The sequence below is a fragment of the Cyprinodon tularosa genome, unplaced genomic scaffold, assembly GCF_016077235.1.
Source record: "Cyprinodon tularosa strain WSP-4 unplaced genomic scaffold, ASM1607723v1 ctg36, whole genome shotgun sequence".
Lineage (NCBI taxonomy): Eukaryota > Metazoa > Chordata > Actinopteri > Cyprinodontiformes > Cyprinodontidae > Cyprinodon > Cyprinodon tularosa.
In genome coordinates this window covers 1,526,091-1,551,093 of record NW_024039074.1, presented here as the reverse complement: position 1 = coordinate 1,551,093, position 25,003 = coordinate 1,526,091, and the positions used below count along the sequence as shown (strand labels likewise).

The window sequence follows — 25,003 nt, the reverse complement described above, 5'->3', positions numbered from 1 at the left end:
ACAATCATGGGGAAGACTGCTGACTTGACAGTTGTCCAAAAGACGACCATCGACACCTTGCACAAGGAGGGCAAGACACAAAAGGTCATCGCTAAAGAGGCTGGCTGTTCACAGAGCTCAGTGTCCAAGCACATTAATAGAGAGGCGAAGGGAAGGAAAAGATGTGGTCGAAAAAAGTGTACAAGCAAGAGAGATAACCGCACCCTGGAGAGGATTGTGAAACAAAACCCATTCAAAAATGTGGGGGAGATTCACAAAGAGTGGACTGCAGCTGGAATGAGTGCTTCAAGAACCACCACACACAGACGTATGAAAGACATGGGTTTCTGCTGTCGCATTCCTTGTGTCAAGCCACTCTTGAACCACAGACAGCGTCAGAAGCGTCTTGCCTGGGCTAAAGAGAAACAGGACTGGACTGCTGGTGAGTGGTCCAAAGTCATGTTCTCTGATGAAAGTAAATTTTGCATTTCCTTTGGAAATCAAGGTCCCAGAGTCTGGAGGAAAAGAAGAGAGGCACTTCATCCACGTTGCTTGAAGTCCAGTGTAAAGTTTCCACAGTCAGTGATGGTTTGGGGTGCCATGTCATCTGCTGGTGTTGGTCCATTGTGTTTTCTGAGGTCCAGGGTCAACGCAGCCACATACCAGGAAGTTTTAGAGCACTTCATGCTTCCTGCAGCTGACCAACTTTTTGGAGATGCAGATTTCATTTTCCAACAGGACTTGGCACCTGCACACAGTGCCAAAGCTACCAGTACCTGGTTGAAGGACCATGGTATCCCTGTTCTTAATTGGCCAGCAAACTCTCCTGACCTTAACCCCATAGAAAATCTATGGGGTATTGTGAAGAAGAAGATGCAATACACCAGACCCAACAATTCAGAAGAGCTAAAAGCCACTATTAGAGCAACCTGGGCTATCATAACACCTGAGCAGTGCCACAGACTGATCGACTCCATGCCACGCCGCATTGCTGCAGTAATACAGGCCAAAGGAGGCCCAACTAAATACTGAGTGCTGTACATGCTCATACTTTTCATGTTCATACTTTTCAGTTGGCCAACATTTCTATAAATCCTTTGTTTTTATTGGTCTTCAGTAATATTCTAATTTTCTGATATGATGAATTTGAGATTTTCATTTGTTGTCATTTGTAATCATCAAAATTAAACAAAATAAACATCTGAAATATATGAGTTTTTATGTAATGTATGAATATAATATACAAGTTTCACTTTTTAAATGAAATTACTGAAATCAATCTACTTTTTCATGATATTCTAATTTTATGACCAGCACCTGTAGAAATAAGTTAGAATTCCGATAAAGTGTGCTCACCCTCAGTTTGGGCAGTTAAATAAGATCTTCCAATGGAATGTGTGTTTCTGCCCTTAAAATAAGGTTAGTAGTTATTTACTGAACATAATAGAGCTGGGGGTTTTTTCTTGTTCCATTCATAAATTGTCTTAACTTGTTATAATCAAAGGAATATACTATTTGAAATGAAACTGACTTGCTTGTATTTTGTTCAATGCCGTTTTCTGTAAAGGATGTAGGATGACATCATCACTCAGACTCGTCCCAGAAGATCTTTACTCTGATGTGTCTTTTAATTAACCAGAGCAGAGAAGATGGCAATGACCCAAAACATACCACCAAGGAATCGAAGGAGTGGCTGAAGAAATTCAGTTACTAAGCAACCTGAAGGATCCAGACTGTGTCTCTAAAACCTTTTCCTTAGAAATGGTTTTGAAGTTCCTCCAGAGAGGAGTTCAAACCCTGTCATGTTCTTAAAAACACGTCTGTTCCTCCGTTAACCCCAATTGATGCTTTAATTTTGGGGGAAAAAAAGTGATCAGTGACTTTTCTAAATACATTTCTACCTTTTATCTAATATGTTTTCTGCATTTTTTTTTTTATCAGATTGGCTGGAGAGCAAATATTCATTGCTAAAAAAAAAACTTTCTGAATCAGTTCCTGCATCACCTTTTTTATAAGCGTTCGGGGAAAAGCCAGTACCCACCTTATGAATATTTACAGGACACAGATTTTGTTGAGTTTTTAGCTTTCCCCTCATTGAACTCTAATAAACAGATTAAATTCACATACAGCTTGTAAAGATAAAAGTATTTCTCATGTCTAATTCTGCAGATTAAACCTATAAACACTTGTTACTGACTGGTGAACGGGACCTTAAATGTCACTAACATAGTGAATGATCTGTTTCAGTAATCGTATTTATTTACAATCTCTCTCTCTGACTGGGTCACGTTGGCTCCCTGCTGTAAAAACACTGACGTTTTTAATCTGAACGCTTCCTGTTCTACCGGTTGGAGAACTTTGCTCCAGGCCAGGTATGGAGCTCTATAGGATTTATCGGTTTGTGTTTGCATTGATCTGCTCTGGCGGCAGACAGAGGAAAAGTTGTTTACAGCCTCTCAGCCAGATAACTTATCACTTGTTGGGGCTTGATCCTTACATAACCAAACTTCCTGAGTGTCTGAGCTGTTCTCTGCTCCTCAGATGTTTACTTTTCTCCCAGTTCTATCTGGTTCGTGTAACTGCTGATCCTTGACTGGATCATTATAAAGTGGTCTGATAGGATACAGACATACTTATTCAAATAACGTTACTGCTTATACTGGCTTTCATGTTTATGGGTGGAGACCCTCCAGGTTTAATCTTCCTTTAATTCAGATCAGTGTCGCTTAAAGTAGTGAAGGTTGTCTTCCCAGTTTACATTAATTAGAATTGAAAGAATTTATAAAACAATGAGAACTCCAACCAGTTTTGATAAAATAACATTTTATTAGTTTCATCTGATCAAATTATTTTCTTGTGATGCCAAGATGAGAATTGATCTTCCAAAGACTTTATATCTTTCCTTTGGTTCTTTTAAAATGTAAAGAGATGCATCCTGCTAGGTGGTGGATAAGCTGCTGTCAATATTTCCTGTCAGTCTTTTAAAAGGGCATCAAATTATGTTATATATTCAAAACATTTTTTGATAATTTTTTTTTTTGATAATTAAACCCTCAAATTTAGTCTCAGAAAAAAAAAAGAATATTCCATGAAATAGAAGGATCGTTCAGGTAGACGACTATCAGGCCTTTATTTCTATGCACCCCAGTCATTGTTTGCACTCTTAAAAAAATGCATTCACTGGATGCTTTAAAACAAGTTTGAAAGGTAGCATTAGTTTAGTTTTTGTTTTTAATAGCGGCTCTGAAGATCTGTAACTCCCATTCCTACAAAAAAAATGTTATTTTAAAAGGCTTCAATACTGTTAATGGGTAAAAAGAAATATTAAATAAAAATATTTCTTTACTATGTTATAGTATTTTTAGCTTCATAACTAGCTTTTGCATTCTATTGTATTCGGTTTAGACAAAACTCAGCTTAATTGATATTCAAACCATTTCACTTTATTTAAATGACTTCTGTTAATATTCTGCATATGGAGGGAAGATTGATCAGTTTCATTTCAGACTGGAATATAGTCAAGTTTATTTAAACAAAAACATGTAACCAGCACAACATTTAGGAAGAGAAAACATCATGAACACTAAAACAGAAACCTATCTATTTTATAAATGACATTTTAGATGTGAGGCTGAGAATACACCCCCACCTGACCCATAAATTCAACCTGAATAATTTGGTTTACTGAATGGGGTGTAAAAGGATAATCTCAGCAATTTGTTGAAGAAATGATTGAAAACCTGCAAATGTATTAGGTTAATAAAGTGATTTATTTAGTGTAAAATTATTTAAATGTCTTTAGATTTTGGTATTTGTGTTGGTAGAACAAGTGGCGACAGAAACCTTTAAAGGAACATGATTAAATTAGAGTAAAATAAAAATATTTTGAGCATTTCAACAAGATCTCGGTTTAAAAATCCAACATTTGCTGAAATGGACATCCAACTAACTACTACTATTTTTCAATTAGTAGTAGTTAGTTGAATTTGAAATCTACATTTTGACCTTATTTGGATCAAACTTATTTAATTTTATCTTTTTTTTTTACTTAGTTTTAATCATATCTGTTTCTGGATGTTGAAAAACCACCAAGTTCAGAATATTATAGAATCTTTTTTAAAAAAGCCACTTAAAATCAACAGAAAAGACCAAAACCAACTATGTGTGAAGGACCAAGTTAACATTTTTACGTCCTTGCAGCCATAGTTTGGGATTTCTGCCAGTTTGTCCTTGAAGTCCATTCAGAACAGAACCTTCAGTGCTGCATGGAGTCCCAGTATAAACATGAAACTTGTGAGCTGCAGTGTTTAAGACTTTTAACAGCTTCACAGGAGTTCTGCACTTGAGTTCTTTCATAACTCCTGTTCATATTAAACTTCTTTTTGCAGCCTCTGGTTGAATATTAGATTCCTCTGTTCCTGCAGAGCACGTTTTATAAGCCTGAAAATCCTTTTAAATAATGTAAAGTGAACCATATTTTTTACAGCTGCTGCAGGGCTGTGCTGTAAAATGACAAAGAATAAATGTCACTGGGCTCCACTTTGAATCTCCATAAATAAAACACCAATACAGAAGTTGGTAATTATCCCCCAAGGGAATGATCTCATAGAACTTGTCATTTAGTTTACAGGCTGCTTAAGCTGATGAGTCTGAAAACTACATTTTCTCCTCACTTTTATCTCATTCTGCATAAATAAATCAAAAAGAAGAAGCAGCTAAAAATGTGCAAATGTGTTCAAATATGCAAGATTTAAAAAAACGACTCCTCCGTGAAGCTAGGACATTTTGACCTGATTGTATCAAAGCTTCCTCCTACTGTGTTCCTCCTCTTCCCCTGTTGGTATACCCACCCCATAGCAGTGGATTCTGATGTCTTTTCCTGCAGCTCATCACCTCTACTGCCTGAAACGAGCCCAGAGCTCCAACAAAAACAGGAGAACTGAGAACCGTGTTCTTAAACTCTACTTTTGGTTTAGTTCTCCTTTCGCCTCCGGTTGCAGAGGGATGTGAGATCAGACGAGCTGCAGGATGAGGTCCTGGACGGTGTCCAGACCCTGACGGGACCTCCTCTTGTCTCCCTCGGCGTCCAGCTGGGCAGCGAGTAGGAAAAGTTTCCTATCGTCAGTCAAAGCGTCCAGAGACAAGGCGTCATGGAGCTCTGCAACACTCAGGGCGTCATGCTTGTCCTGTGGGAAGCATGAGAAACAAAAGGAATGATGTTTTAATGAACATAAATCCCTAAAAGGTCCTTAATTATTCATGATCAAGGCATCGTTATTGATATCTCCAACTAAACGGAGGCATCTAAACCCCTATAGACCTCCATCTATAACCTGGTGTGACCAATAAATCCCATCTCTTCACCAGCACCAGTCCATATTAAAGCTCTTCTACAAGCAGTCATGTTTGTATTGCAGCCCTCCAACACGGTCCATTAAAGATTTAAGAGCTTCTGTAGATTTCTCCTTCCTTTTTAGTGAGTGCATTTTAATCAACACATGGGTTATTTCGTATTTATTTTACTTAAATAAGGTCAAACTTGAGCGAGGGAAAAGTACCACTTAGTGCTACAACCTTTATAAGTGTCTGACTCCAGTGATTAAAAACACTTCCCTGCCTTCCATTCACATAAACCAAACATTGTGTATAATAGTAAACTTTAATGTATAAAGTTCAATCTTTCCAGTAAAGCCTGGATGAAAAAAGGCTTTTCTGTTAATGTTTTATAAGTATAAGAAGTCTTCAGGAGATGTTCTGTCTGATCCACCTCATTAATTTCCCAGATAAAAGCAGAGAGGGAACAGTGTGTAGCTCACACCTGCAGACCCTTAGAGAAGCTGAAATTCTTCTGCATCATTACGGATCACTGGTGTAGCTGAGCTGAATTTATTCTTGGCTCATATCCTGCCAGTCCGAAGCACAGAGGGGATGAAAGCTACACTGCCTCCTTGCCTGATGTGATAAATATTCCTTCCTCCTGCCAGGAGTCGTGCATAATTCCAGAGGTGGAGCACTGGGTGAAGGAATATGAGGAGGAGGAAGTGTAGGCATGTTTATTCCAGGAGTTGGGTTATTTTAGCAGGATGGCTGAAATGACATGTAGCTACTTGATCATTGAATACTTTTAATCTAATGTCTGTGGGATTTATTGCAGACTCCCTATTGTAAAAAAAAAAAATTAAGACATTTACTCTGGATAGTTCAGTTCTTTCTGTAAATGACAGCTAAAAGAAGGAAAAGAAAAACATTTTAAAACAACAATCATTCTCTTAGTGTACCTGCTTGTTGCCCAAAACAACGACGGGCAACTGTGGCTGCAACCGCAGGAGGCGGTGCAGTTCGGCCTTCGCCAGTGGGAGGCGGCTCCTGTCAGACGAGTCCACCACGAACACCAGGATGTGAGTCCGTCTCAGGTAGTCGGACCAGTACCGCCGCAGGTCCTCACCGCCGCCAACTGCAGAGAAGAAACCTTTTCATTGCTATGCAGAAGCCTGAGCAGTCCAGACTGGCTCCGTCATCATCTGGAGCTACTCTGCCACAGCAGGAGAGGCATCAGCCTCCAGTGAGTTTGTGACTGTAGAAAGCTCTGGTCCATCCCACTACATCACAAGCACCACTAGTCCCTGATTGGTTAAAGCCATGCAAACTGACAGAAAATTTCAGATTTTTGAACTCGCACAATTTGTCCAATTCCCATCGCCAATTGTTAGCTCTCGCATGAATGTGCATTTACATCAGGATGACTTGAATTACTCGCCCTCATGTGAACACCTTAAGACTTTAGGAATACAGTAAAATGCAATGAGAGCCATTATTGTAGAAAAGTTCTGAACCTTCGCAGAAGATCTCTAAGGTAGTGTCTGGCCACCCTATGGAAGAAGCAGTAATGACCAAGATTGCATGACCAAAGATGAGGAAAGGAGCTTAGGCTGACTGGGTAAAGCGAGAGCTTCATCACAGACCTTTGCAGCGTCTGATTACTGAAGTAAGCACGTCCATCTGTCCAACTTCTGCTACATTCTCTCCTCACTCACGCAGAAGACCCCTAGGATAGGACCTGGAGAGGATATGCCACTCAAAGCACCCCACAGACGTAGGTCCTGGCCTAAGGGAGCCAGGTAAACCGTAGAAATCCTGTCAGTCAAAGTTAGGAACAGGCCTTGGTTGCAGATTCTCCTTCATGCACCAAGAAAAGCTTTTTGACCACATCAGTAACTTCGGCCTGGTTGATGAGTGACTCTCCAGTCTTTGCTTCCACTGGAGAAGCCATGATGGCAGGGTTGAGGAACTCCCCACGGTATTCCTTCCAATGCCTGTTTGCCATGCAAGACCTTACCAGAGGCATTTATGGCCAAGATGAAAGGGATCATCGAAATACTGAACCCCACTCCACTACGTCAAAGGTATAGAGGACGATATTTTATTTCCGGGTGGATCATCATTCTGGTGATATGTTTACGTAAGACCGTACTACTTGCTTGTCTCCAGTTAGCTATCTTTTTCCATGCATGCACACTTTCAGGCCTATATCTATGCTGAGCTACGGTTTCAGACAGTCATTGAAGCTCACCTTCTCCCCGCAGTTCTTTGAAAATGGCAGAGTCGTAAAAGAAAAAGTGTCTATGAAGAAAAGAAAGGCCTCAGAAGAGGCAGATATATCCCAGAATGCTTTGCATGCAATGCTCTCTTCAGAAAGAATTATGGGATTTGCTGTCACAACGGCCCGCCGTCGCCATAGGCTGCCGCTACCCAGCAGCGGCGACTAATAACAAAGATGATGCAGGCACCACGCAGTGGACCAAACGGGGAAGTGATCAGCTGTCCGAACGGTAAGTTTACTGAGTTCACTATATAGTCCACATTGCATAGTGATCGAGGACTTTAGGGTCTACTAATTTCTCACGACTAATTAAAAAAGATGGCGCAGGCACCGCATGGTGGAGGAGTTACATGACCAAAGAAGCAAAAAGTTTGAGGGTTCTGCGCAGTATCTTAGCTGTTCCTAGGACTGCGCTCTTCTGGACAGAGACCTCTGATGTTTTACCTGGAATCTGCTGTAGCCATTCTCCCAGTTTGGGGGTCACAGCCACCAGTGCTCCAATTACCACTGGCACCACTGCTGCTCTTACTTTCCACATCTTTTTTAGCTCCTCTTTCAGCCCTCTTTCAGTGATTGAGAGATTTAGAGGTTAGAGCGGACGTTCGGACACAGTAAGGTTGTATGAGCTATGGGAACAGAAATTTTTAAACAGAGCGCGCAAGAAAAAAATGAGCTCCTGCATGCTATTCCACGCGGCTGTTTAAAAGGCATTCTCCCGATAGTATCAAGGTGTTACTTTATTGTATCTCTTACAATATATTCGTTGGTTGTGCTGTTCTTTTTACATCTCTTTGCAGGTGATGAAGCAGACTAAAGCTGTTTTATCGTTAACTCCCCTTTATCTCCTCTTTCTTTCATCTTCTCTTTTTTTTCTGTTTTTCCTTTCCTGTTCTACTTACACTGCAGTGTCCATAAAATCTGTAATACTCCCTGCATTAATTATAATAATGCTATTTATATGCATTAATCAAGCGGAACACTATGGCGATAGCCGTACTTCTCCACTTGTGAAAGCAAAATCTGTTGGGCTCTCTTTTTGGCAACAAGACAATTATTGTTATTGCCACATCGCCAGACAGGACAAAATATAAATAAAAAATAAGGCATTCCCCCTCGGTAGCAGGTACAGGGTTGTACATGTGCATTTTTTTAAGTGGAGAGGACAAGGTTGTTTTTTTTTTAAATAACAAAAATCCTCCACAGTACCTTTAAGGATGGGAATGCTTTGGATATATTTTTTCCCCTGGTAAATGAAATCATTCAAAACAACTTTAAATTTTTACCTAACTAAAAATATTCGATCTGAAACATTTAAGTACGACAAGAAAAAGCAAATGTAGAAGAAATTCCTAATGTGGAGAAATGTGTTTTCGACAGGCTTGTTTATCAGATTTTTATCTGAAAGTGAGAGCAGCGGCAGATCCATTCAGCGATGCTGCAGCTTTGATCCCTTTTCATCCTCTGGGGCTTTCCTCTGGCATGTCTGTCAGCAGCGTTTACTGCTACAGGTTCCAGTTTAATAAAAAAACCCTGACAGTTTAATGCAGAACTAGATAAGCTCCTTTAAAGAAAATTGACACTGGATTTATTTCATTTCCATGCCAAAACGAATAAGATCAGATTTCAATAAAGGAGGCAACGAGCTAAGGCAGCATCCTTCATCTTAATGCTTCCACTCTGAGGAAATTGGTTTTGTAGGGAAAGGTTCATGGGGAAATCTTAGGTTAATCTCCCCTTTCTTCATTTAACGTTGTCTTTCATAAGAAGATTGGCTTTAAGAATTGCACAGATATTATTCTTCCTTTCTAGCAGAAACGATGTGGGTTAAACTGAGAACACCTCATTTATTCCTGAGCAGTGTTGCTGAATCTGTTTACAGAAACAGCAGCACCAGCATATTCGTGTTTCAAAGATGACTGGCTGGAATATGAAATGACTTCGACAGGTAAAATGTGACCCTTACAGAGAGCGTATGAAAGCATGCTGCAGAGCAGTCATGAGATTACAAGAGAAATCATGTTTTTTTTTTAGTCAACTGAAGAAAAGTTTCATAGCAACTAGAACTCTAACGTCCGAAGATGCTCAGTGGTCAAACTGATCGCTCGTCACACGCTGGCAGGCATGACTGTAGGTCCTCACTGGCAGAATCAATTAGAGGAGGTTGCTAGGATACTGGGCCGGGATGTAGCCAGGGCTGATGTGATGTGGCAGCAGTAAATACCTGCTCACCAGATGTGATGTGGAGTCTGGACATGCTGCTCAGCTGGGAGCTCAGCAAGGCGCTCGTCCTGCAGCTCTGCAAACCCACCCACATGTAAACACACACGATGCATTTACTGAGTCATATGGTTGTGAAGGAGGTGGGCGTGGGTTTGATGATGAAGGTCTCCGCAGCAGCTTGGTAAACCTTATAATGATCCCGGGAAGTGGTTAACATCAGCCTCGGCTGATAAAGTTCAGCATGTCCCGAATGGTTGGTTGTTGTGAGGGTTCTGTGCATCGCTGCAGAAACTTAAAAGGGTGAATGGAGAATGAATGAATTACAACGGGTTGGATTCTCATAAATATTTACAGGTTCTTATTGCAGCACACTGCTCTTTCTTTATGCCTTGAATTGGATGCAAAGTTCACCTGAGCTGAACTTTGTCACATTCCATGTATCCAAACTGGCTTCCTCTAAGATGACGTGTTTTTGTTTCCACCTGTTCATGCAGAGCTGATAGTGTTCTTCTCACATATGACAGACACTCAGCAGATGATTCATTGTAGGGTGCCAGTGTTAATTATTATTATATTATTATTTTTTCATTTACGTCACGGTTTTTAATTCAGTACTTTTCCAGTTTCAGAAATCCAAAACCAAAAAGTTGAGCAAAATGAATGTTAAAACCCAGGCATCACCCTAGCCTTACAGCTCAGCCATACTTTACAGCTGAGGCAATATTTAAACTTTTACAGACATAGAAGGTTTGACTTTATTTTATTCACTGTTTTGACATAAGCATAGATTATGCTTTTGCTCTTTCTACATTTGTTTCGGTTTTAAATTGATAATAAAACCTTTATTTTAAATCTTGAAATGATTTCAAATGTCATAATCCTTGGTTGAGACACAACCTTGGTATCAGAACATTGATGTTTTTGTCTACTTTCACTTAATGTTTCTCTACTTTCCATTGAACTTGTGCTGATTTGTCAAACTGCCCTAAAGTGCAAAAAATGCACTCTTTAAATCCCCAAATTTTCTTTGTATCATAAAAAAGGTTATTCATTATCTAATATATCGAATCAATATTATACTTAGAATTATTATTACGTGTCTGGAGATAATTATACCTGCAGGTGTTTATTTCAGGTTTTATCTGAAGTCCCTAGTGTGGTCAAAGGTTCCACCCTGATTAAAAACAAACTTATTATGATTTCTATTCATGTATTTTAACATGAAATATTTAGCTCAGATGAGCCTTTGTTGCTGTTTAAACTGTATGATGCAGGTAAGATGTTTTGGTTATTACTTGTAAGAATGATTTTGTGGATCTTTGGCCCTTACAGAAGGTGTAACACTAGCCTGCCTTAATTTTACACACATTATAAACTTTGCCCACAAGAATTCCTAATGGAAAAGGTCTTTACCTTCAGGCTATTCTGTAGCTAATTTGGTTGTATGATATTTTGAGACGTCATCCAACTGGAAGACAGTTAATCCAGTTTTAATTGCACTTTTTAAAGTGGCAGCACATTGGAGTAGTAATTCTAGCTTGAGACTGTTATTACTTTTTAAAGGTACTTCAGTTCTTTTGTTTGTGGATCAGTTTCTTTTTCATTATGCTTATTACCTCTGCTTTGGATGGTGTGTAGCTAAAGGTGTTTTTGCCAAACACATTTATGAAGAGAAACCATAGCAAACACAGCTATTTTTTTTTTGTACACCCCCAGAAGAGCTTACTCATAAATTAAAAGCTAAATCAATGCTTCAACTATTTCCGCAAGCCCCAGTTGAATTGAAAAGGTGCAGAGGATGCAGACCAGGAACAAAGGGAAGAGAGAGAGGGAAGACATTTAAACCATCTCTTCCAGAAAATCGTTATGGGCAATGTAGGAATTTCAGGAAACAAGTTAGAAGATAATCTAAGGAGCCTGGCAGAAATCAGGGATGTGGTAATATGTGTTTCACTGAAACATGGCTGCAGGATCATATCCCCATTTCCAGTGTCTCTCTGCCAGGCTTTCAGACCATATGGACAGACAGATTTAAATAAGACTGGAAAACTGCCGACAGTGCTCTAAACAACATGTGGTCCAGGGCATGTTACTGTTAAATTTCATCACTGCATCCCAGATAATGAACTGTTGGCAGTTAGTTTCCCTCCATATTATTTACCCAGAGAATTCACCAGTGTTTTAATTGTTTAGATTCCATTATCTGATGCTTTCAATGGCTGTGCCCAAACATCCCCCCCAACCCTAAATCACTATACAGAGCGGAGACTATATAGAAGACTTTATAGTGAATTCAGTTAACTGACCATTCGGACTGATGATCACTACTTTTCACTCCCCGTTGTTCACGTAACTCCTCCACCTCGTGGTGCCTGCGCCATCTTTGTTATTTGTAGCCGCTGTGGCAGCGGCCAAATCCCAAAATACTTTGTGAGGAGAGCCCTCACAAAGAATTTCTGGATATATCTGCTGTCTAGTGACCATGGATGTTCACTTTTTTTCAAGATGCATTGTGGGAAATTTCAAGTCCAATACTTTTTTATCCACTAGACGTTCAGACACTTATTAAAAGTAGTGCCCTATATAGGGATCAGGGCAGACATTCGGACACAGCCTATGTATGTTATGCCATCGGTTCTGTTGTTGCTAAGCTACAGACACAACATCCAACTGCATTTCAGGCAATAACTGGTTTATTCCTCACTCTCTGCTTCACTTCCAACATTTCAACAGCTTCAATGCTGCTGTACCAGAGAAAACAAAACTTTGGACTTGTTGGACATGCAAATGTCAGTTACTCACATACTATATCTCTATAGTAAGACCTCATTTTAGGAAGGAATAAGAGGCAACCTGCATTAAAGTGATCTGTAAGATATTAGCCAAAGGAAGCTAAATAAACCCTGTAAGTTTGTTATGCGGCTACAGACTGGGATGTACTGTGTTAGCCAATATGTCACTTTATTTAAAGGCAGTAGAAATAAAATAATGACTTCATTAAGTCTAATTACTTTAGGGTAAAGCGCAAATATAACTACACTTTGGAATCCTGCCTCACCTAAAAGGGAAACTTTGGATTTATTCTCCATTTTTTTCATTTAAAATGAGTGATAATTTATTGAAGAGCCTGAATCTCATCTGATGCTTTAAACAGTTTATTGCAGCATTACGAGGCTCTCACTTTTACTCAAAGTTTTTCCAGGATTCCCACAGAGATTAAACCACCCACCAACCTACCTCTGCTTCAGCGTCACAGAGACAATACTCTGACATTTACCGCTTAGCCTCTGAAGTACTCTGAGTGGGTGTCGTCGTGAGTTCCACTCACCAAGATGAGAGACCGATTAGATGTTGAAATGGTGAATAAATCAGCAGCCAAGCATGAAGCATTCCTCAGAATCCCTCTGCTGAAACTTAGTTTGAGGCCTCAGCGTTTCACGGTCCTGTCATACTGAATGAAGTCATTATTTAATTTCTACTGCCTTTAAATAGAGTGATATTATTCTGGGTTTAGAGAATCAGACACAGCATAATTGGGCCTGTTCTAGTTTTTGATCAAATAAAGGCTGTGATGTTCTAAACAGAGGGGTGATCTTATTATTTTATGCTCTTAAAACAGAAATCCAGACAGATAAGGATGAAAGTCTTACTCTCCAGAAAGCCAAGCTGACAACTATTGGCGTCCAGGCTCATGAAGTTGAAGCCGCGGGTGGGCCGGCACCGGCCCCTTTTAGCTGCGGACTCCCCAGGGTTCAAACCCTGCAGCATGCTGCTCTTTCCGGCTCCATCCAGGCCCAGAACCAGAACTTGCCGCTTCTCCTGCTCCTCCTCCTCCTGCAGCAGAGCAAATCGAGTCAAAAAATCAGACAAAGCATGATGCTGAGTAAATGGAATACATTTATAATGCATTTTTCTAGTCCCTCCAGCTTCTGAAAGTGCTTTATACTGAAGACATATTCCCCCAATCACTCTCTGGAAAGCAAACACATTTATGCAACCATCTACACTTATGTAAGGCCGCTGGGTTACGTGCCTTGCTCCGGGGCACATCAACATGACAGGAGGAATTAGGAACTAAACCAATAACTTTCAGATCTCAAGAAGAGAACTTTTCCCACTGAGACCCAACTCTGTAAAAAATGAACGTGGGAATTAATAGTTAGGTTAGGTTAAAAAACCTTAACCTTGATTGTTTGAATATTTAAGGTCCTTTTTTCCTTTTATTTTAATCAAGTCCTGTCTGGCAGCAGTGACTATGTTAAGATTCCACTAATTCTGAAAATTCAAAGTTTCGCAATTACTGTATTTCCATTAGATAAGAAATATGATAAAAATTGCATGAGAATGTTTGTTCATACCCAGTTGTTTTCAATAAGTATGATAACAACATAGCAGCAGCAGCTGATGTAAACACATGAAATATATATTAGGGATGGAAGGGTTTATGAAAACCGTCCGAACTGTTCGGTTCGATTCGCGTGTGTTGCCTTCGGTTCATGCGCTGCTCCTTTTTCTCATAGGCGAAGCGTTTACACTCCAGAGCAGAAGGTGGCGGTACTGCGACCAAAGCCAACCACCAGTAGTAAACAAGAACAAGAAGAAGCGAAGCAGCGTAACCAGGTGTAGCAAAAAAAATCTGTTGTTCTGGAGAATTGTGTGGGTATGGCGAGTGGGAAAAAAAGGAGTTGGAAGACGCGCCAGCAGCACTTTATAGGTCTGCTGTATGGGACCACTTTGCATTTAGAGTGACCTACGATGACGGCGGAAAGAAAGTTGTGGATAAAAGTGCAACAGTGTGCAAGCATTGTGCAACAGGTTTTTTTTTTATGCTAACAGCAACATGACCAACATGTTGGTCATGTTAACCCCGAAATCCCACAAACTCCGTCAGAGCTCCGCTCCGCCCCGCTGCGCTCCAGACCGCCTGCACAAAGCAAAGCATACAGCCTCCGCTGTGGCTCCCGTCCGATCCACTCTGAGTTCCTTGGAGATCGTTGCGAGATGATTAAATTCAAAGCAGCAAAACATACGGAAATGATCCAGGGTTTCCGCGGATCATTTAAAAATAATTACAATTCATTATTTTTTGGGGGATTTTTTCATTAATATCATTAATTTTTATCAGATTTCGCTGTAACAATAAACATATACCGAACCGAACCGAAAACCGCGACCACGAAACCGTGAACCGAACCGAACCGTGGATTTTGTGAACCATTCCACCCCTAATATATATCCATATTTCAGCCATGGCTCTAGTGGGCGCCATCATCTTCCGACTGCTTCCTGTTTTCTTTCTCCTATTTTTACACATCTTTTTTTAACGTGACTTGCACAAAGTGAACAAAGTGTTTTCATTGCAGTTTTGAAAAATATAAAAACTGAAAAATCACCTCATCGAAGCGTAAAAACCTTTTAATCGGAAAACTTGTTTTTTTAACTGTATTATTTTTTTTATTTTATTTTTGCATTATTTCCATTTAGCAAATGAATTTTCTTCTTTACATTTTGTAAGGTTAACAGCTAAACAGATTTGCTCATCAAACAGATTTGTTTTCACAGCTGGAGCCTTACGGCTTTTGCTATAATGCTCCATGCGAAAATATACATATATATACAAAAACTAAAACTTACATAAGGCCGTCCTATGTTTTCGTCTCATTAACTATGCGCATCTTCACTTTCAGGGGTATATCTGCATTGAGCTACGGTCTCATTGAAACACAGCTTTCTCCCTAATGTTCTTTGAAAATGGCAGAGGATCGTAAGACAAAAAGTTTCTACAAAGTGTATGAGAAGAAAAGAAAGGCCTCAGAAGAGGCAGATATATCCCAGAATGCTTTGCGCAGAGTAAAAAAAAAAAGCACCTGCAAAACCCTGTACCCGCTCCTGAGAGGAAATGGTGCGACAGCGTGCACATGCCTATTACTAGCAGTGGTGTGAAATGGATAGCATGACAAACTTTACCTGATGAGTAGAAACTTCGTAACTGAGGCATCAGTAGTAAGCCAGACCTGTTCTTTAAGTGTACGCCATCGCGTGAAAGAATATCCCAAAAACACTCTGGTCTTGTTTCTCTCTTCTGAGGCCTTTCTCTACTTTTCATACACTTCGTAGACAATTTTTCTCTTATGACCCTATGCCATTTTCATAGAACCGTGGTGAGAAAGGTGAGCTTCAAAGACTATCTGAAACCTTAGCTCACCAAACATATACACCTGCAAGTGTGCATGCCTAGAAAAAGATAGCTAGCTGGGGGACAAGCATGTAGGACGCCCTTACGTAAACATATCCACTACACTTTTAAGCATTAGCGTACAAATAACACATTTTGCCCAGTTTAGATTAACTTTAGAAATTGTTTGTTTAGAGTGCAGGCACAACACGGTTAAGGGAGGTGCTTCCTGGGGGAACCATGGTTATCTAGTTATTTTGCTAGCGTTCATTAAAACAGGGTAGGGAGGGGCAGCAGAACTAGTATGGATTGCCCAGAGATGCATGATTTAAGCCAAATACCACTTTCATAAAGGAATAGGATTATGATATAGTTAAAAGCTTCAATATTCAGCTGGTGGACCATTTAAATGTTTATGCATTTAGCAGAAGCTTTTATCCAAAGCGACTTACAAAGCAGACAAAATGTTACAGTTCTCTAAAGGAAAAACTGAATCAGAATCAGTGGTGACAGCAAAGAGATAGAGAGAAGTACAGAAAGAGTAGTAGAGGGGTACAGAGCTATGGGTGCAGTACATCCTAACTGGATGGGATGTATCGTAACGTCATAATTTATGCATCACAGTACATCTGTTATTTACACCCAGATGTTATTTTTTTTTATAATAAACAGAAAATCAGATCATCACCAAGATTAAACTCATATTTCACCAGAACACCTTACAGAGGATTGTGCTGATAAATGAGCTGTCCCACTGGGTCTTTACGTCAGAGCTCATCCTCTTTCCGCCTCTGACAGCCCTGCTGTGTAAAGCCCTTGGCAATTTAATTTTGTTGAAAAAAAAAACAGATCACAGACATGAGACGAAACAACAGCTATTCTAGGCAGCAACTTTCTGGTTTAAGAAAGTCTAAAAGAACTATTTAAAAAAATGTGTCAGTAACAATTAACTTTTTACCTCAAGAAGGGGAAAATTGAATGATGAAAATAATTTAACAAACAAAATAACCTTTCAGCACAGCAGCAGTACTGTGTTTCACCGCCTCTGGCTTTTACAACAGTTTGCAGTCTCTAAGGCGTGAATTTAATGATAAACAGTCTTCATTAAGCTGGCTCCAACTTTCTATGATTACTTTAGGCAGATCTGTTTTGCAGGTTGGAGCCTTGTCATGGACCATTTTCTTCAACTTCCACCAAAGATTTTCTGTTTGGATCAAGATCTGGACTTTTTGCAGGCCATGACACTGACCTTACGTCTTCTTCTTCTTCTTCAAAGAATGTAATTGACTTCAAAAATGTTGTCATCCCCAGATATCAATTTAAAGGGAACACCGTTTTTTTTTTACATTGGCCCCTTGATTTTACATTATTACATTATCGTTACGTTATCCGTGCTCGCCGGCTACCATTCATTCTTCCTGTCCGCTGAGCTGCTGCTAGTTTTACTCACATGCCTGGAAGATGTCTAGTGCTGCTACCACAGATGATCTCGCTCTCAAAATGGAATTGAACGATTCAGATTAGCTAGCTGAATGAATAGAAGGGCTAGAGCGTAGCCGGCTGTGCCCCAGGCTGCCTGTCACAACTCCAGTCCGGGGCGCAAATGACGTCATAAACACACCGCTTTGTTTTAAAAAAATATAACCGCAGATGTCTGGGGGACAGTGATTCGCCTACATGTTATGAATGCTGGCGTACCATAAATGATAAATTATGAACAGTTTAGTTTTGCCTTCAAGTCATTGCCCAAAGAAAGACGTTACTTGGATATAATAAAACCGAACAAAGTAAAAAAAACGGTTTTTCCCCTTTAATTGGTGGGATAGGACGAGTTAAAAGAAATCAACATTAACTTGCATTTACTGAGGATGTAATGACTGCCATTTCTCTAGAGATTGTACCTGACATATCATTAATAACTGTGGAAATGTGCATATCTTCTCAGGCAGTTGTCTGCACCAAATAAAAGTCCAAGTATCATCATCCAATATGACTTTCACCCTGTCATTGATTGATTTTATTGATCCCACAACTGATAAACACAGGGTTATTGTACTGGGTGTCAGTACAATAACACCTTTTTACAAACAGGATGTAAAAGAGGAGCTGCTCAGCTCCTCTACAGACTGGTGCATAGGGTGGAAGCTTTGGTTCCATGATGGATGTAAGCCTGGACAGCACCTCCTGTCAGCCACTTCCTCCACAGAGTCCAGAGCAGTTTTTCACCAGTTTTTTCAGTCTCGTTCTGTCCCGCTCTGTGCTTCCATGGGCCCAGCAGATGACAGCGTCATCTACAGTCCACAAATACTTTCTCTAAACCCAATGTGACCTTGCTTTCTTAGGTGTTCCTGACGGATTTCACAGCTTTTAAGTAGGTAAATCCCATTCCTTAAGGTGGTTTCTGTCAAGTGGTGGGGAGGTTTGTAGAGGAGCCAAATGCAGAGATAGAAGCTGAGGTGGTTCCTTGCAGATTTAATGAGAGTGCTGGCAACAGAAGCCTACGTCCAATCAACAACAGGCAGGGAACTCGGGGACCAAAACATCAAGACACTCTGGAGAATACATACACGTGATAGAGAAGAGAATCCAGCCCTGATTAACTTCAGAGGAGGATAATACAACAACTGGAAATTAGAGAATCACCGGTCTTGGAGGATGTTCATTCAGTTGCTTAATTTTGTAGACAAAAGCGGATCACAGACATGACACAAACTTAAAGTCATTTCAAATGGCAACTATCTGGCTTTAAGAAACACTAAAAGAAATCAAGAAAAAGATGTTTTAGTAACAGTTACTTTTTTAGACCAAGAAAAGGGAAAACGAGATCTAGAATCACGCAGTTCTAAGGAAAAAATTATGGAATCCAACACATCACTAGTATTTTGATGCACCACCTCTGGCTCTTATAACAGCTTGCAGTCTCTGAGACATGAACAAAGAGTGACAAACGGTACTCTTCATCAGTCTGGCTCCACAATTAAGGGAAAAATAGAGGGGCAGCAAAGAGAAAACAGAGCTTACCGGTAACTAGAAAAGAACTTAAACCAAGCTAAATGGGAATAAGACCAATAAATAGAAGGAACACTAGAGGATAGGGGAAGGGACTGGAGATAAGTTAAGATAAATAGGATATAATTCTTAACAGCACACACAAAGTAACATAAATCAAGCCCTTACAGAAAATCAAAAGTAAAAACTTAAAGAGAATCAAAAATCAAGAGCAGCAGGGCATAAAAGTTGCTAACAGTTTGATGACAAACATTGACTTCAGTTTCCTTCACTTTGTTCCTCGGTTGTTTTGTTCTGTGTTTTCTGCTTTCAAGACATTGATTTAAGTTTTCTGTCTTGACGTTTCAATTTCCTCCTTGGTCAACATGCCTTTAACCATCTCACCATGTTGTTTCTTACTTTGTCCAGATTATAGACACAGCTGACTGTGAAAGTTTGCCAATATTCTCCTTTGTTTCACCTGACATCTCTTGTGTTAGTACCAAGGTTCTAACCAGCGAATGTAATCTGATCCAGGTTAGTTTTAGTAATACACATTTCCAAGTGATTTCATATTTTTTCCCTCTGCTTGAGCTAAAAAAGTGACGATACTGACTACCACAAGGGTTCTTGATTTCTTATAGTGTTTCTTAAAGCCAGAAAGTTGTCACAGAATGACTAGTTTCGTGTCATCCTGTGATCTGTTAATTGTTTTCTACAAAATGAAGCAACTGAATGAAACTCCAGAGAGTCTTCCATAACTTTTGCCTGTTTAGAAACCCAACCAAGCTTTAATTCCAACTGTGAGCTAAAGTTATTTGCTCATTTCTATCAGCCCTTTTGAAACCAAATCTTATCTCTCTCCTTAGAAACACCTCTTCCCTGAGCTGCTGCAGGATCAGTCCCAATAACATGAGATTTGTAGAAGTTTTAAATAAATTAACAATAAATTAGATAATTCTGCAGCATAATAAAGCATTTTTAGACACATGGTTGATGGTTTGCATGTTTAATGGATTAATAGTGCTGCTGTGGATCCCCAACCTTGATACTGCAGAAGTTTCACCAATGCAGATACCCCATTTGTTTAGACTGGACTTCTTTTCTTTTCTTTTTTATAATTTTACACAGTTTTTAGCTAAACTAAAACTTTCTTAACAGGGATATACAGTTATGACTTTGTAACTGAATATACTACATTAAAAGGAGGAAACCTTTTTCCCCTTGCCAGTGCAGATTCTCAATCATCAGCATCATTGCAACTACAACAGGCTTATTAAAAGCATCGGGCCTCTGGTTCAGGTTTTGTAAAAAGTTTTGACACCTGTCTGAGAGTCACTTCTAGAAGATCTCAGCCGAGCAGCCTGGAGCTTTGGAGCTGCTGTTTTTGACCAAATGGAGGCCCATCAGTGCTGGAGCGTTCCAAGTAGGATGCAAATCAACACCCCTCTCATGGGTCATTAGAGTCTATTGTTTGGTGTGAGTTGTTCTCTTTGTCATCTGAATGCTAATGAAGCTGCTTTTGCAAATTCTTTGACATGAGTTTCAATGCAGGGATTCAGATACTGGGAGACTGAAACCTTTTTTAAGAGATTACATCAGACTAAATGTTTCTTGGGGTCATTTTATGGATATCTTCCTCCTAACATCTCACCAGGGGTTTAAAATAAATAAGCACTATCCCAAAATTGCGTTATTGCTCATAATATGCTTGCAGAATAATCAAAAACATTTACCTACAATTACATCGTCACCAAAAAATTCCACAAAAAATGTCTTGACCATTTCAGCTCTAAGAAGCATTTAAATCCAAAAAAGCATTGTTCAAAATGTCAAGATAAAGATTATTAATCGCCTGTTTGCTGTGGAGCTCTTGTCTTGTGAATTCCAAAACGAACCATGACTGAAATACAGATGGATCGATGTTTTCTTTACACATCAATGTGACTGGATTGCTAATTATTTTATAAGTGTCATTTTAAGCCTCGACGTTTGACCATAGTTTGCTGGGATTTTGGCCCATTCCTCCCGCCGGACTGAGACCCTGGCTTTGTGATGGCCACTCTAGAACCTTAGGCCCCGTCCACACGAAGTCAAAACGAACACGAAACGCTGATATTTTCCAAAACGTTTGCCGTAAAGACGGAGACGTAAAATAAATGTGAGCGTCCACACGAATGCATGAAAACGCTGCAAAATGTATGCCAGGCCAGTAAGTGGCGCTGTGGTGCCAAAGCAAAAATAAGCGACGAAATGTTGGGCATGTGCACTAATATTTATACATGGTTGCCCTGCGGGTCCATTTTCGTGGTTAAGTCAAATTCAGGTGCTGAACTATGTCATCGATATTGCTCTGTTCTTCCTGGAGATATTCCAGAAGAAGAAGATTCTGTTGTAAGCCTGACAGCAGGGTGAGTAGCATTAGCAGCAACGGCGCCATTGTTGTTGTGATACTGGTCGCGCATGCATGCTTAGAGGCGACGCTATGACGCATGCATGTAAAAAAAAAAATGCGGTTAGAGCGTAAAGATGGAAACGCGAAAACGGCGTTTCGAAATCTTCCCACTCTGAAGGCTGAATAAAAAAAAGATCGTTTACAGACCCCCGAAACGCCGGCTTCGTGTGGATGAGAGGCTGGTTTGGTGAAAAATTTGTGCGTTTAGGCCAGGGTTCGTCTTCGTGTGGACGGGGCCTTAGCCTTGGTGCCCTAATTATGGTAATATGTTTAATTATTTCCTTTCTCTTTAAAAGGCCAATTTGTGAGTAAAGTTGCTGATGTCTCGAGGCAACAGTATTTCCCTATCGTGTAACTAAGACCTTGCATGAAGTTGCTTTTATTATTGCTTCTTCTTCTTCAATGAGTGTTTTTTAGCCTATTTTTTCAGCTTTTATTGTCATTACACTGTAACAAGTACAGCGCAATGAAATTAACTTTCTGCATTTAACCCATCCCCTTAGGGAGCAGTGGGCTGCCATTATGCGGCGCCTGGGTAGCAGTGTGGGGGTTAAGGTTCTTGATCAGGGAGCCAGAGCTGCTGTCTCTGGGAGTGGGGCTTGAACTCAGAACCTCGGGATTCCAAGCACAATGCCCTAACCACTAGGCCCCCACTCCCCATGGCTGGAATTGGCATGAAGGGTCTTGCCTAAGGACCCACACTGGCAGATCATTCCCCCCAGCTGGGATATGAACCCAGGCTTCCTGTTTGGTAACCACTTGGTATGTCAATTTTCACCTTCAACCAGCATTCACCTTCACCAGGTACTTTGCAGCCATTCTAAAATTGGTTTCGTGCCAAAACACAGAACCTGTCTCCTTCTTGACTGTTTTGATGGTTATCACCATACTTATGAACCTCATTCTTATATTGTTTGAATAGATAAATGTGGTCTTCAGGTATCTGGACATTGTACCCGACTGGTGGATCCTCCCATGATGTTACACAAGGTAGCAGCATGTTGGAGATGTTGCAAAAAATACATAAATTAATCCCTAATTACTAATTAATTGTGTTGATCAATCTGATTGAAATAAAGCAGGAAACTAAAGAAAATCTATTATAAATAGTTAATCAAACTCTTTGGCTTCTGGTGCATTATGGACTCTAAATCATTAAAACCCATGCTTGCTCAAAGGCCTCCATGATTACTCTTCCAAAATGTGAGAAAACACGCTGACAGAGCCCTTTTATTTCTAAGTTTTGGTTCGGTTAAACAAACCTCTGCTTGAAGATAACAGCAAAGATTACTTTTAAAAGGAGATGTTTTGTTAAAGCTTTTTCAGCACAAAAATCCATTGACCGGCTCAGAGTTTATTCACCAGCAGAGTAAGTTTTATGGAAGAGGTGGTGTGACGAAACATAAATATCATTACAACAGAGAGCTGGTTTGCAGGATGAGTTCTAACCACCTCAGTTCTGAGCAGGTATTTGGACCGGTTACAATCATAAGCTTTAGTGTATTTCAAGATGATTAAATGTGGTTAAAAAAGCATGAAATTGTGCATAACTAAGATGATGATATGGTTCTATTTTTATTATTTATGCTGCCACAAGTGTAAAGCTTATAGAGAATGAACTGTTTGATCAAACAAGAGGGCTTCTATAAAGAAGGTGTTTTTAGGCCTTGGCAAAAATCTGATATATGCTTTACACCATGCAGAAGAGTACAAATAGGTGAAAAATAGGCCTTTTTTCAATATTTAATTATTGTGATATTACATTTTGTTTGTCTTTCCATTCTCTCTTTTTCCAAATTCAAACAAATAAGGAAAACAGACAAACTTATCAAACATTTCAATGAACAAAAATGAAATAAGAAGACAAGAAATCGTATCGTTCTCGTCCCTTTTTCATAATTCAGTAGATTTTTTTTCTCACACTAATCCTGATCTGGAAAAAAGTAAAACCGAATTCCAAACTTTGGGAATTACTTTTTAGGGGGTAAATATGAAGATTTTCCTTTTAAATTTCTCCATTGTAAGACAGTAAATGGATTTTTCTATTCTATTCTAAAATCTGAAATGACCTTAATTTTCTCTTCCCAGTTTTGTGTCGACATATCCCATAAAATCCAACAATAGATGTAATAAGACAAAAAACAGAGAAAGTTCAAAAGGTGTGAAAACTTTAGCGAGGTCATGTGGAATCCTTCCAGAACCTTTCAGAAACCAAATGTGATGGAAAAGCTGCCTTCCTCTTCTGTCCCTTTGTGGACTTAGTGGAGGTGATCCAGAGGGAATTGTTTACTTTCTTTACTATCAGGAAGTCTGTAGTTAAAAGCCTTCAGCTGATCCAAAATACTGCAATCAGAGTTCTGATTAAACTTTTACGGAGAGATAATTTCTCCTATCCTAGCTTCTCTTCATTCGCTTCCTGTTAAATCCAGAATGAATACTTGTGGTTGCCAGAATGGTTTGGGAGGTAGATCTTTTAGTTATCAGGGTCCTCTCCTGTGGAATCATCTACTAGTCTATAAGACAGACACTAGGTCATGTGATCTACCTCATTAGGAAGAGCTATACAGACATGTTGCTGCCCATCCATCCATCCATCCATCCATCCATCCATCCATCCATCCATCCATCCATCCATCCATCCATCCATCCATCCATCCATCCATCCATCCATCCGGGTTAGACCTGTACACAACAAACCAGAGCAACTCTCCCTCTCGCACCATCTGGACCAACCAATGGTCTCTCTCTCTTCCCTATAGGTCAGACTGGGGGGAATCACAAGGAGGAATGGATCACCTCACCTGGCTTTTTCCTTCTCCTTCCTCTGACTCTTCTGTCTTCATCGTTTCCTTCTATTTCATCATTACAGTGTGTTTAAAAAAATAATTCTCCATCATTGTCTATTTCACCTGATCTTCATTGTTGGATGCTATCTTTTTTAAATTCATCTAAAAAAGTAGTATTCCTTTATTCAATAGTGTTAATTTATTGAGCAAATGTCTTGCTCAACATTTGCATGCCAGTTGGCAATCACCAGCAACATCTTCCTCTTTTTTTAAGCTTTCACATATTTTTATTTCCAGCATTTATTATTCGGGGATCAGAACTCTCCTATTTTGTTTTTAATATCGCCAAAACTAACTTGTACCTGTCTCCCTGATAAACTGATTTATACTCTCACCTCTGTGATGGTGCAGTATGCCGCCTGTGGGGACCAGACGCGCCTCTTGTAGAAGTAGTTTAGGGCGATGAAGAGCGCGGAGCCCAGCGCAGCCACGGCGGCGGTCAGGGCGATGGAGATGTGCCGAAGAAGAACCATGTGGCCGAGAAGCAGAGACTGGAGTCTGCTCCTGGAGCGCTTCTCAAGCCTTCAGGTTCCTGCAGTGCCGCTGCTGCACGCGCCGCATGTGACCGCGCTCTCTGCTTGTTTTTGTTTCGAGGAGCGCTTTAAGGAATATGGAAAGATGGTGCGTTCACGTGCTGCTCGGACACAGAAGCTTTAAGAGTCGGAGCGAATAAACGCATAATAAACTAAATTTGGCTGGTCGAACCTTCTTATAATCCTTATAAAAATGTTTTCAACCCT

At 39.9% G+C, this 25,003-nt stretch overlaps 1 protein-coding gene across 1 annotated transcript; it reads right to left on the bottom strand.

The window, feature by feature from the left end:
• Nucleotides 1–3,406: 3,406 nt before the first annotated feature.
• arl10 (ADP-ribosylation factor-like 10) lies at nt 3,407–24,860 on the bottom strand. Its single transcript, XM_038295812.1, has 4 exons — nt 24,599–24,860; nt 13,450–13,633; nt 6,258–6,433; nt 3,407–5,165 (listed from the first exon to the last, which is right to left on the bottom strand). The coding sequence occupies exons 1-4, from the start codon at nt 24,734–24,736 to the stop codon at nt 4,992–4,994; spliced, it is 672 nt and encodes a 223-aa protein (XP_038151740.1). The 5' UTR covers nt 24,737–24,860; the 3' UTR covers nt 3,407–4,991.
• Nucleotides 24,861–25,003: the final 143 nt, after the last annotated feature.

Excerpts from the sequence above, each read along its gene's own strand:
- arl10 (XM_038295812.1), bottom strand. The coding sequence starts at position 24,736 with ATGGTTCTTCTTCGGCACATCTCCATCGCCCTGACCGCCGCCGTGGCT. Across the intron at positions 13,634-24,598 it reads CATACTGCACCATCACAGAG|GAGGAGGAGGAGCAGGAGAA; the intron begins GTGAGAGTATAA and ends GCTCTGCTGCAG. Across the intron at positions 6,434-13,449 it reads TCAGCTTGGCTTTCTGGAGA|TTGGCGGCGGTGAGGACCTG; the intron begins GTAAGACTTTCA and ends TCTTCTCTGCAG.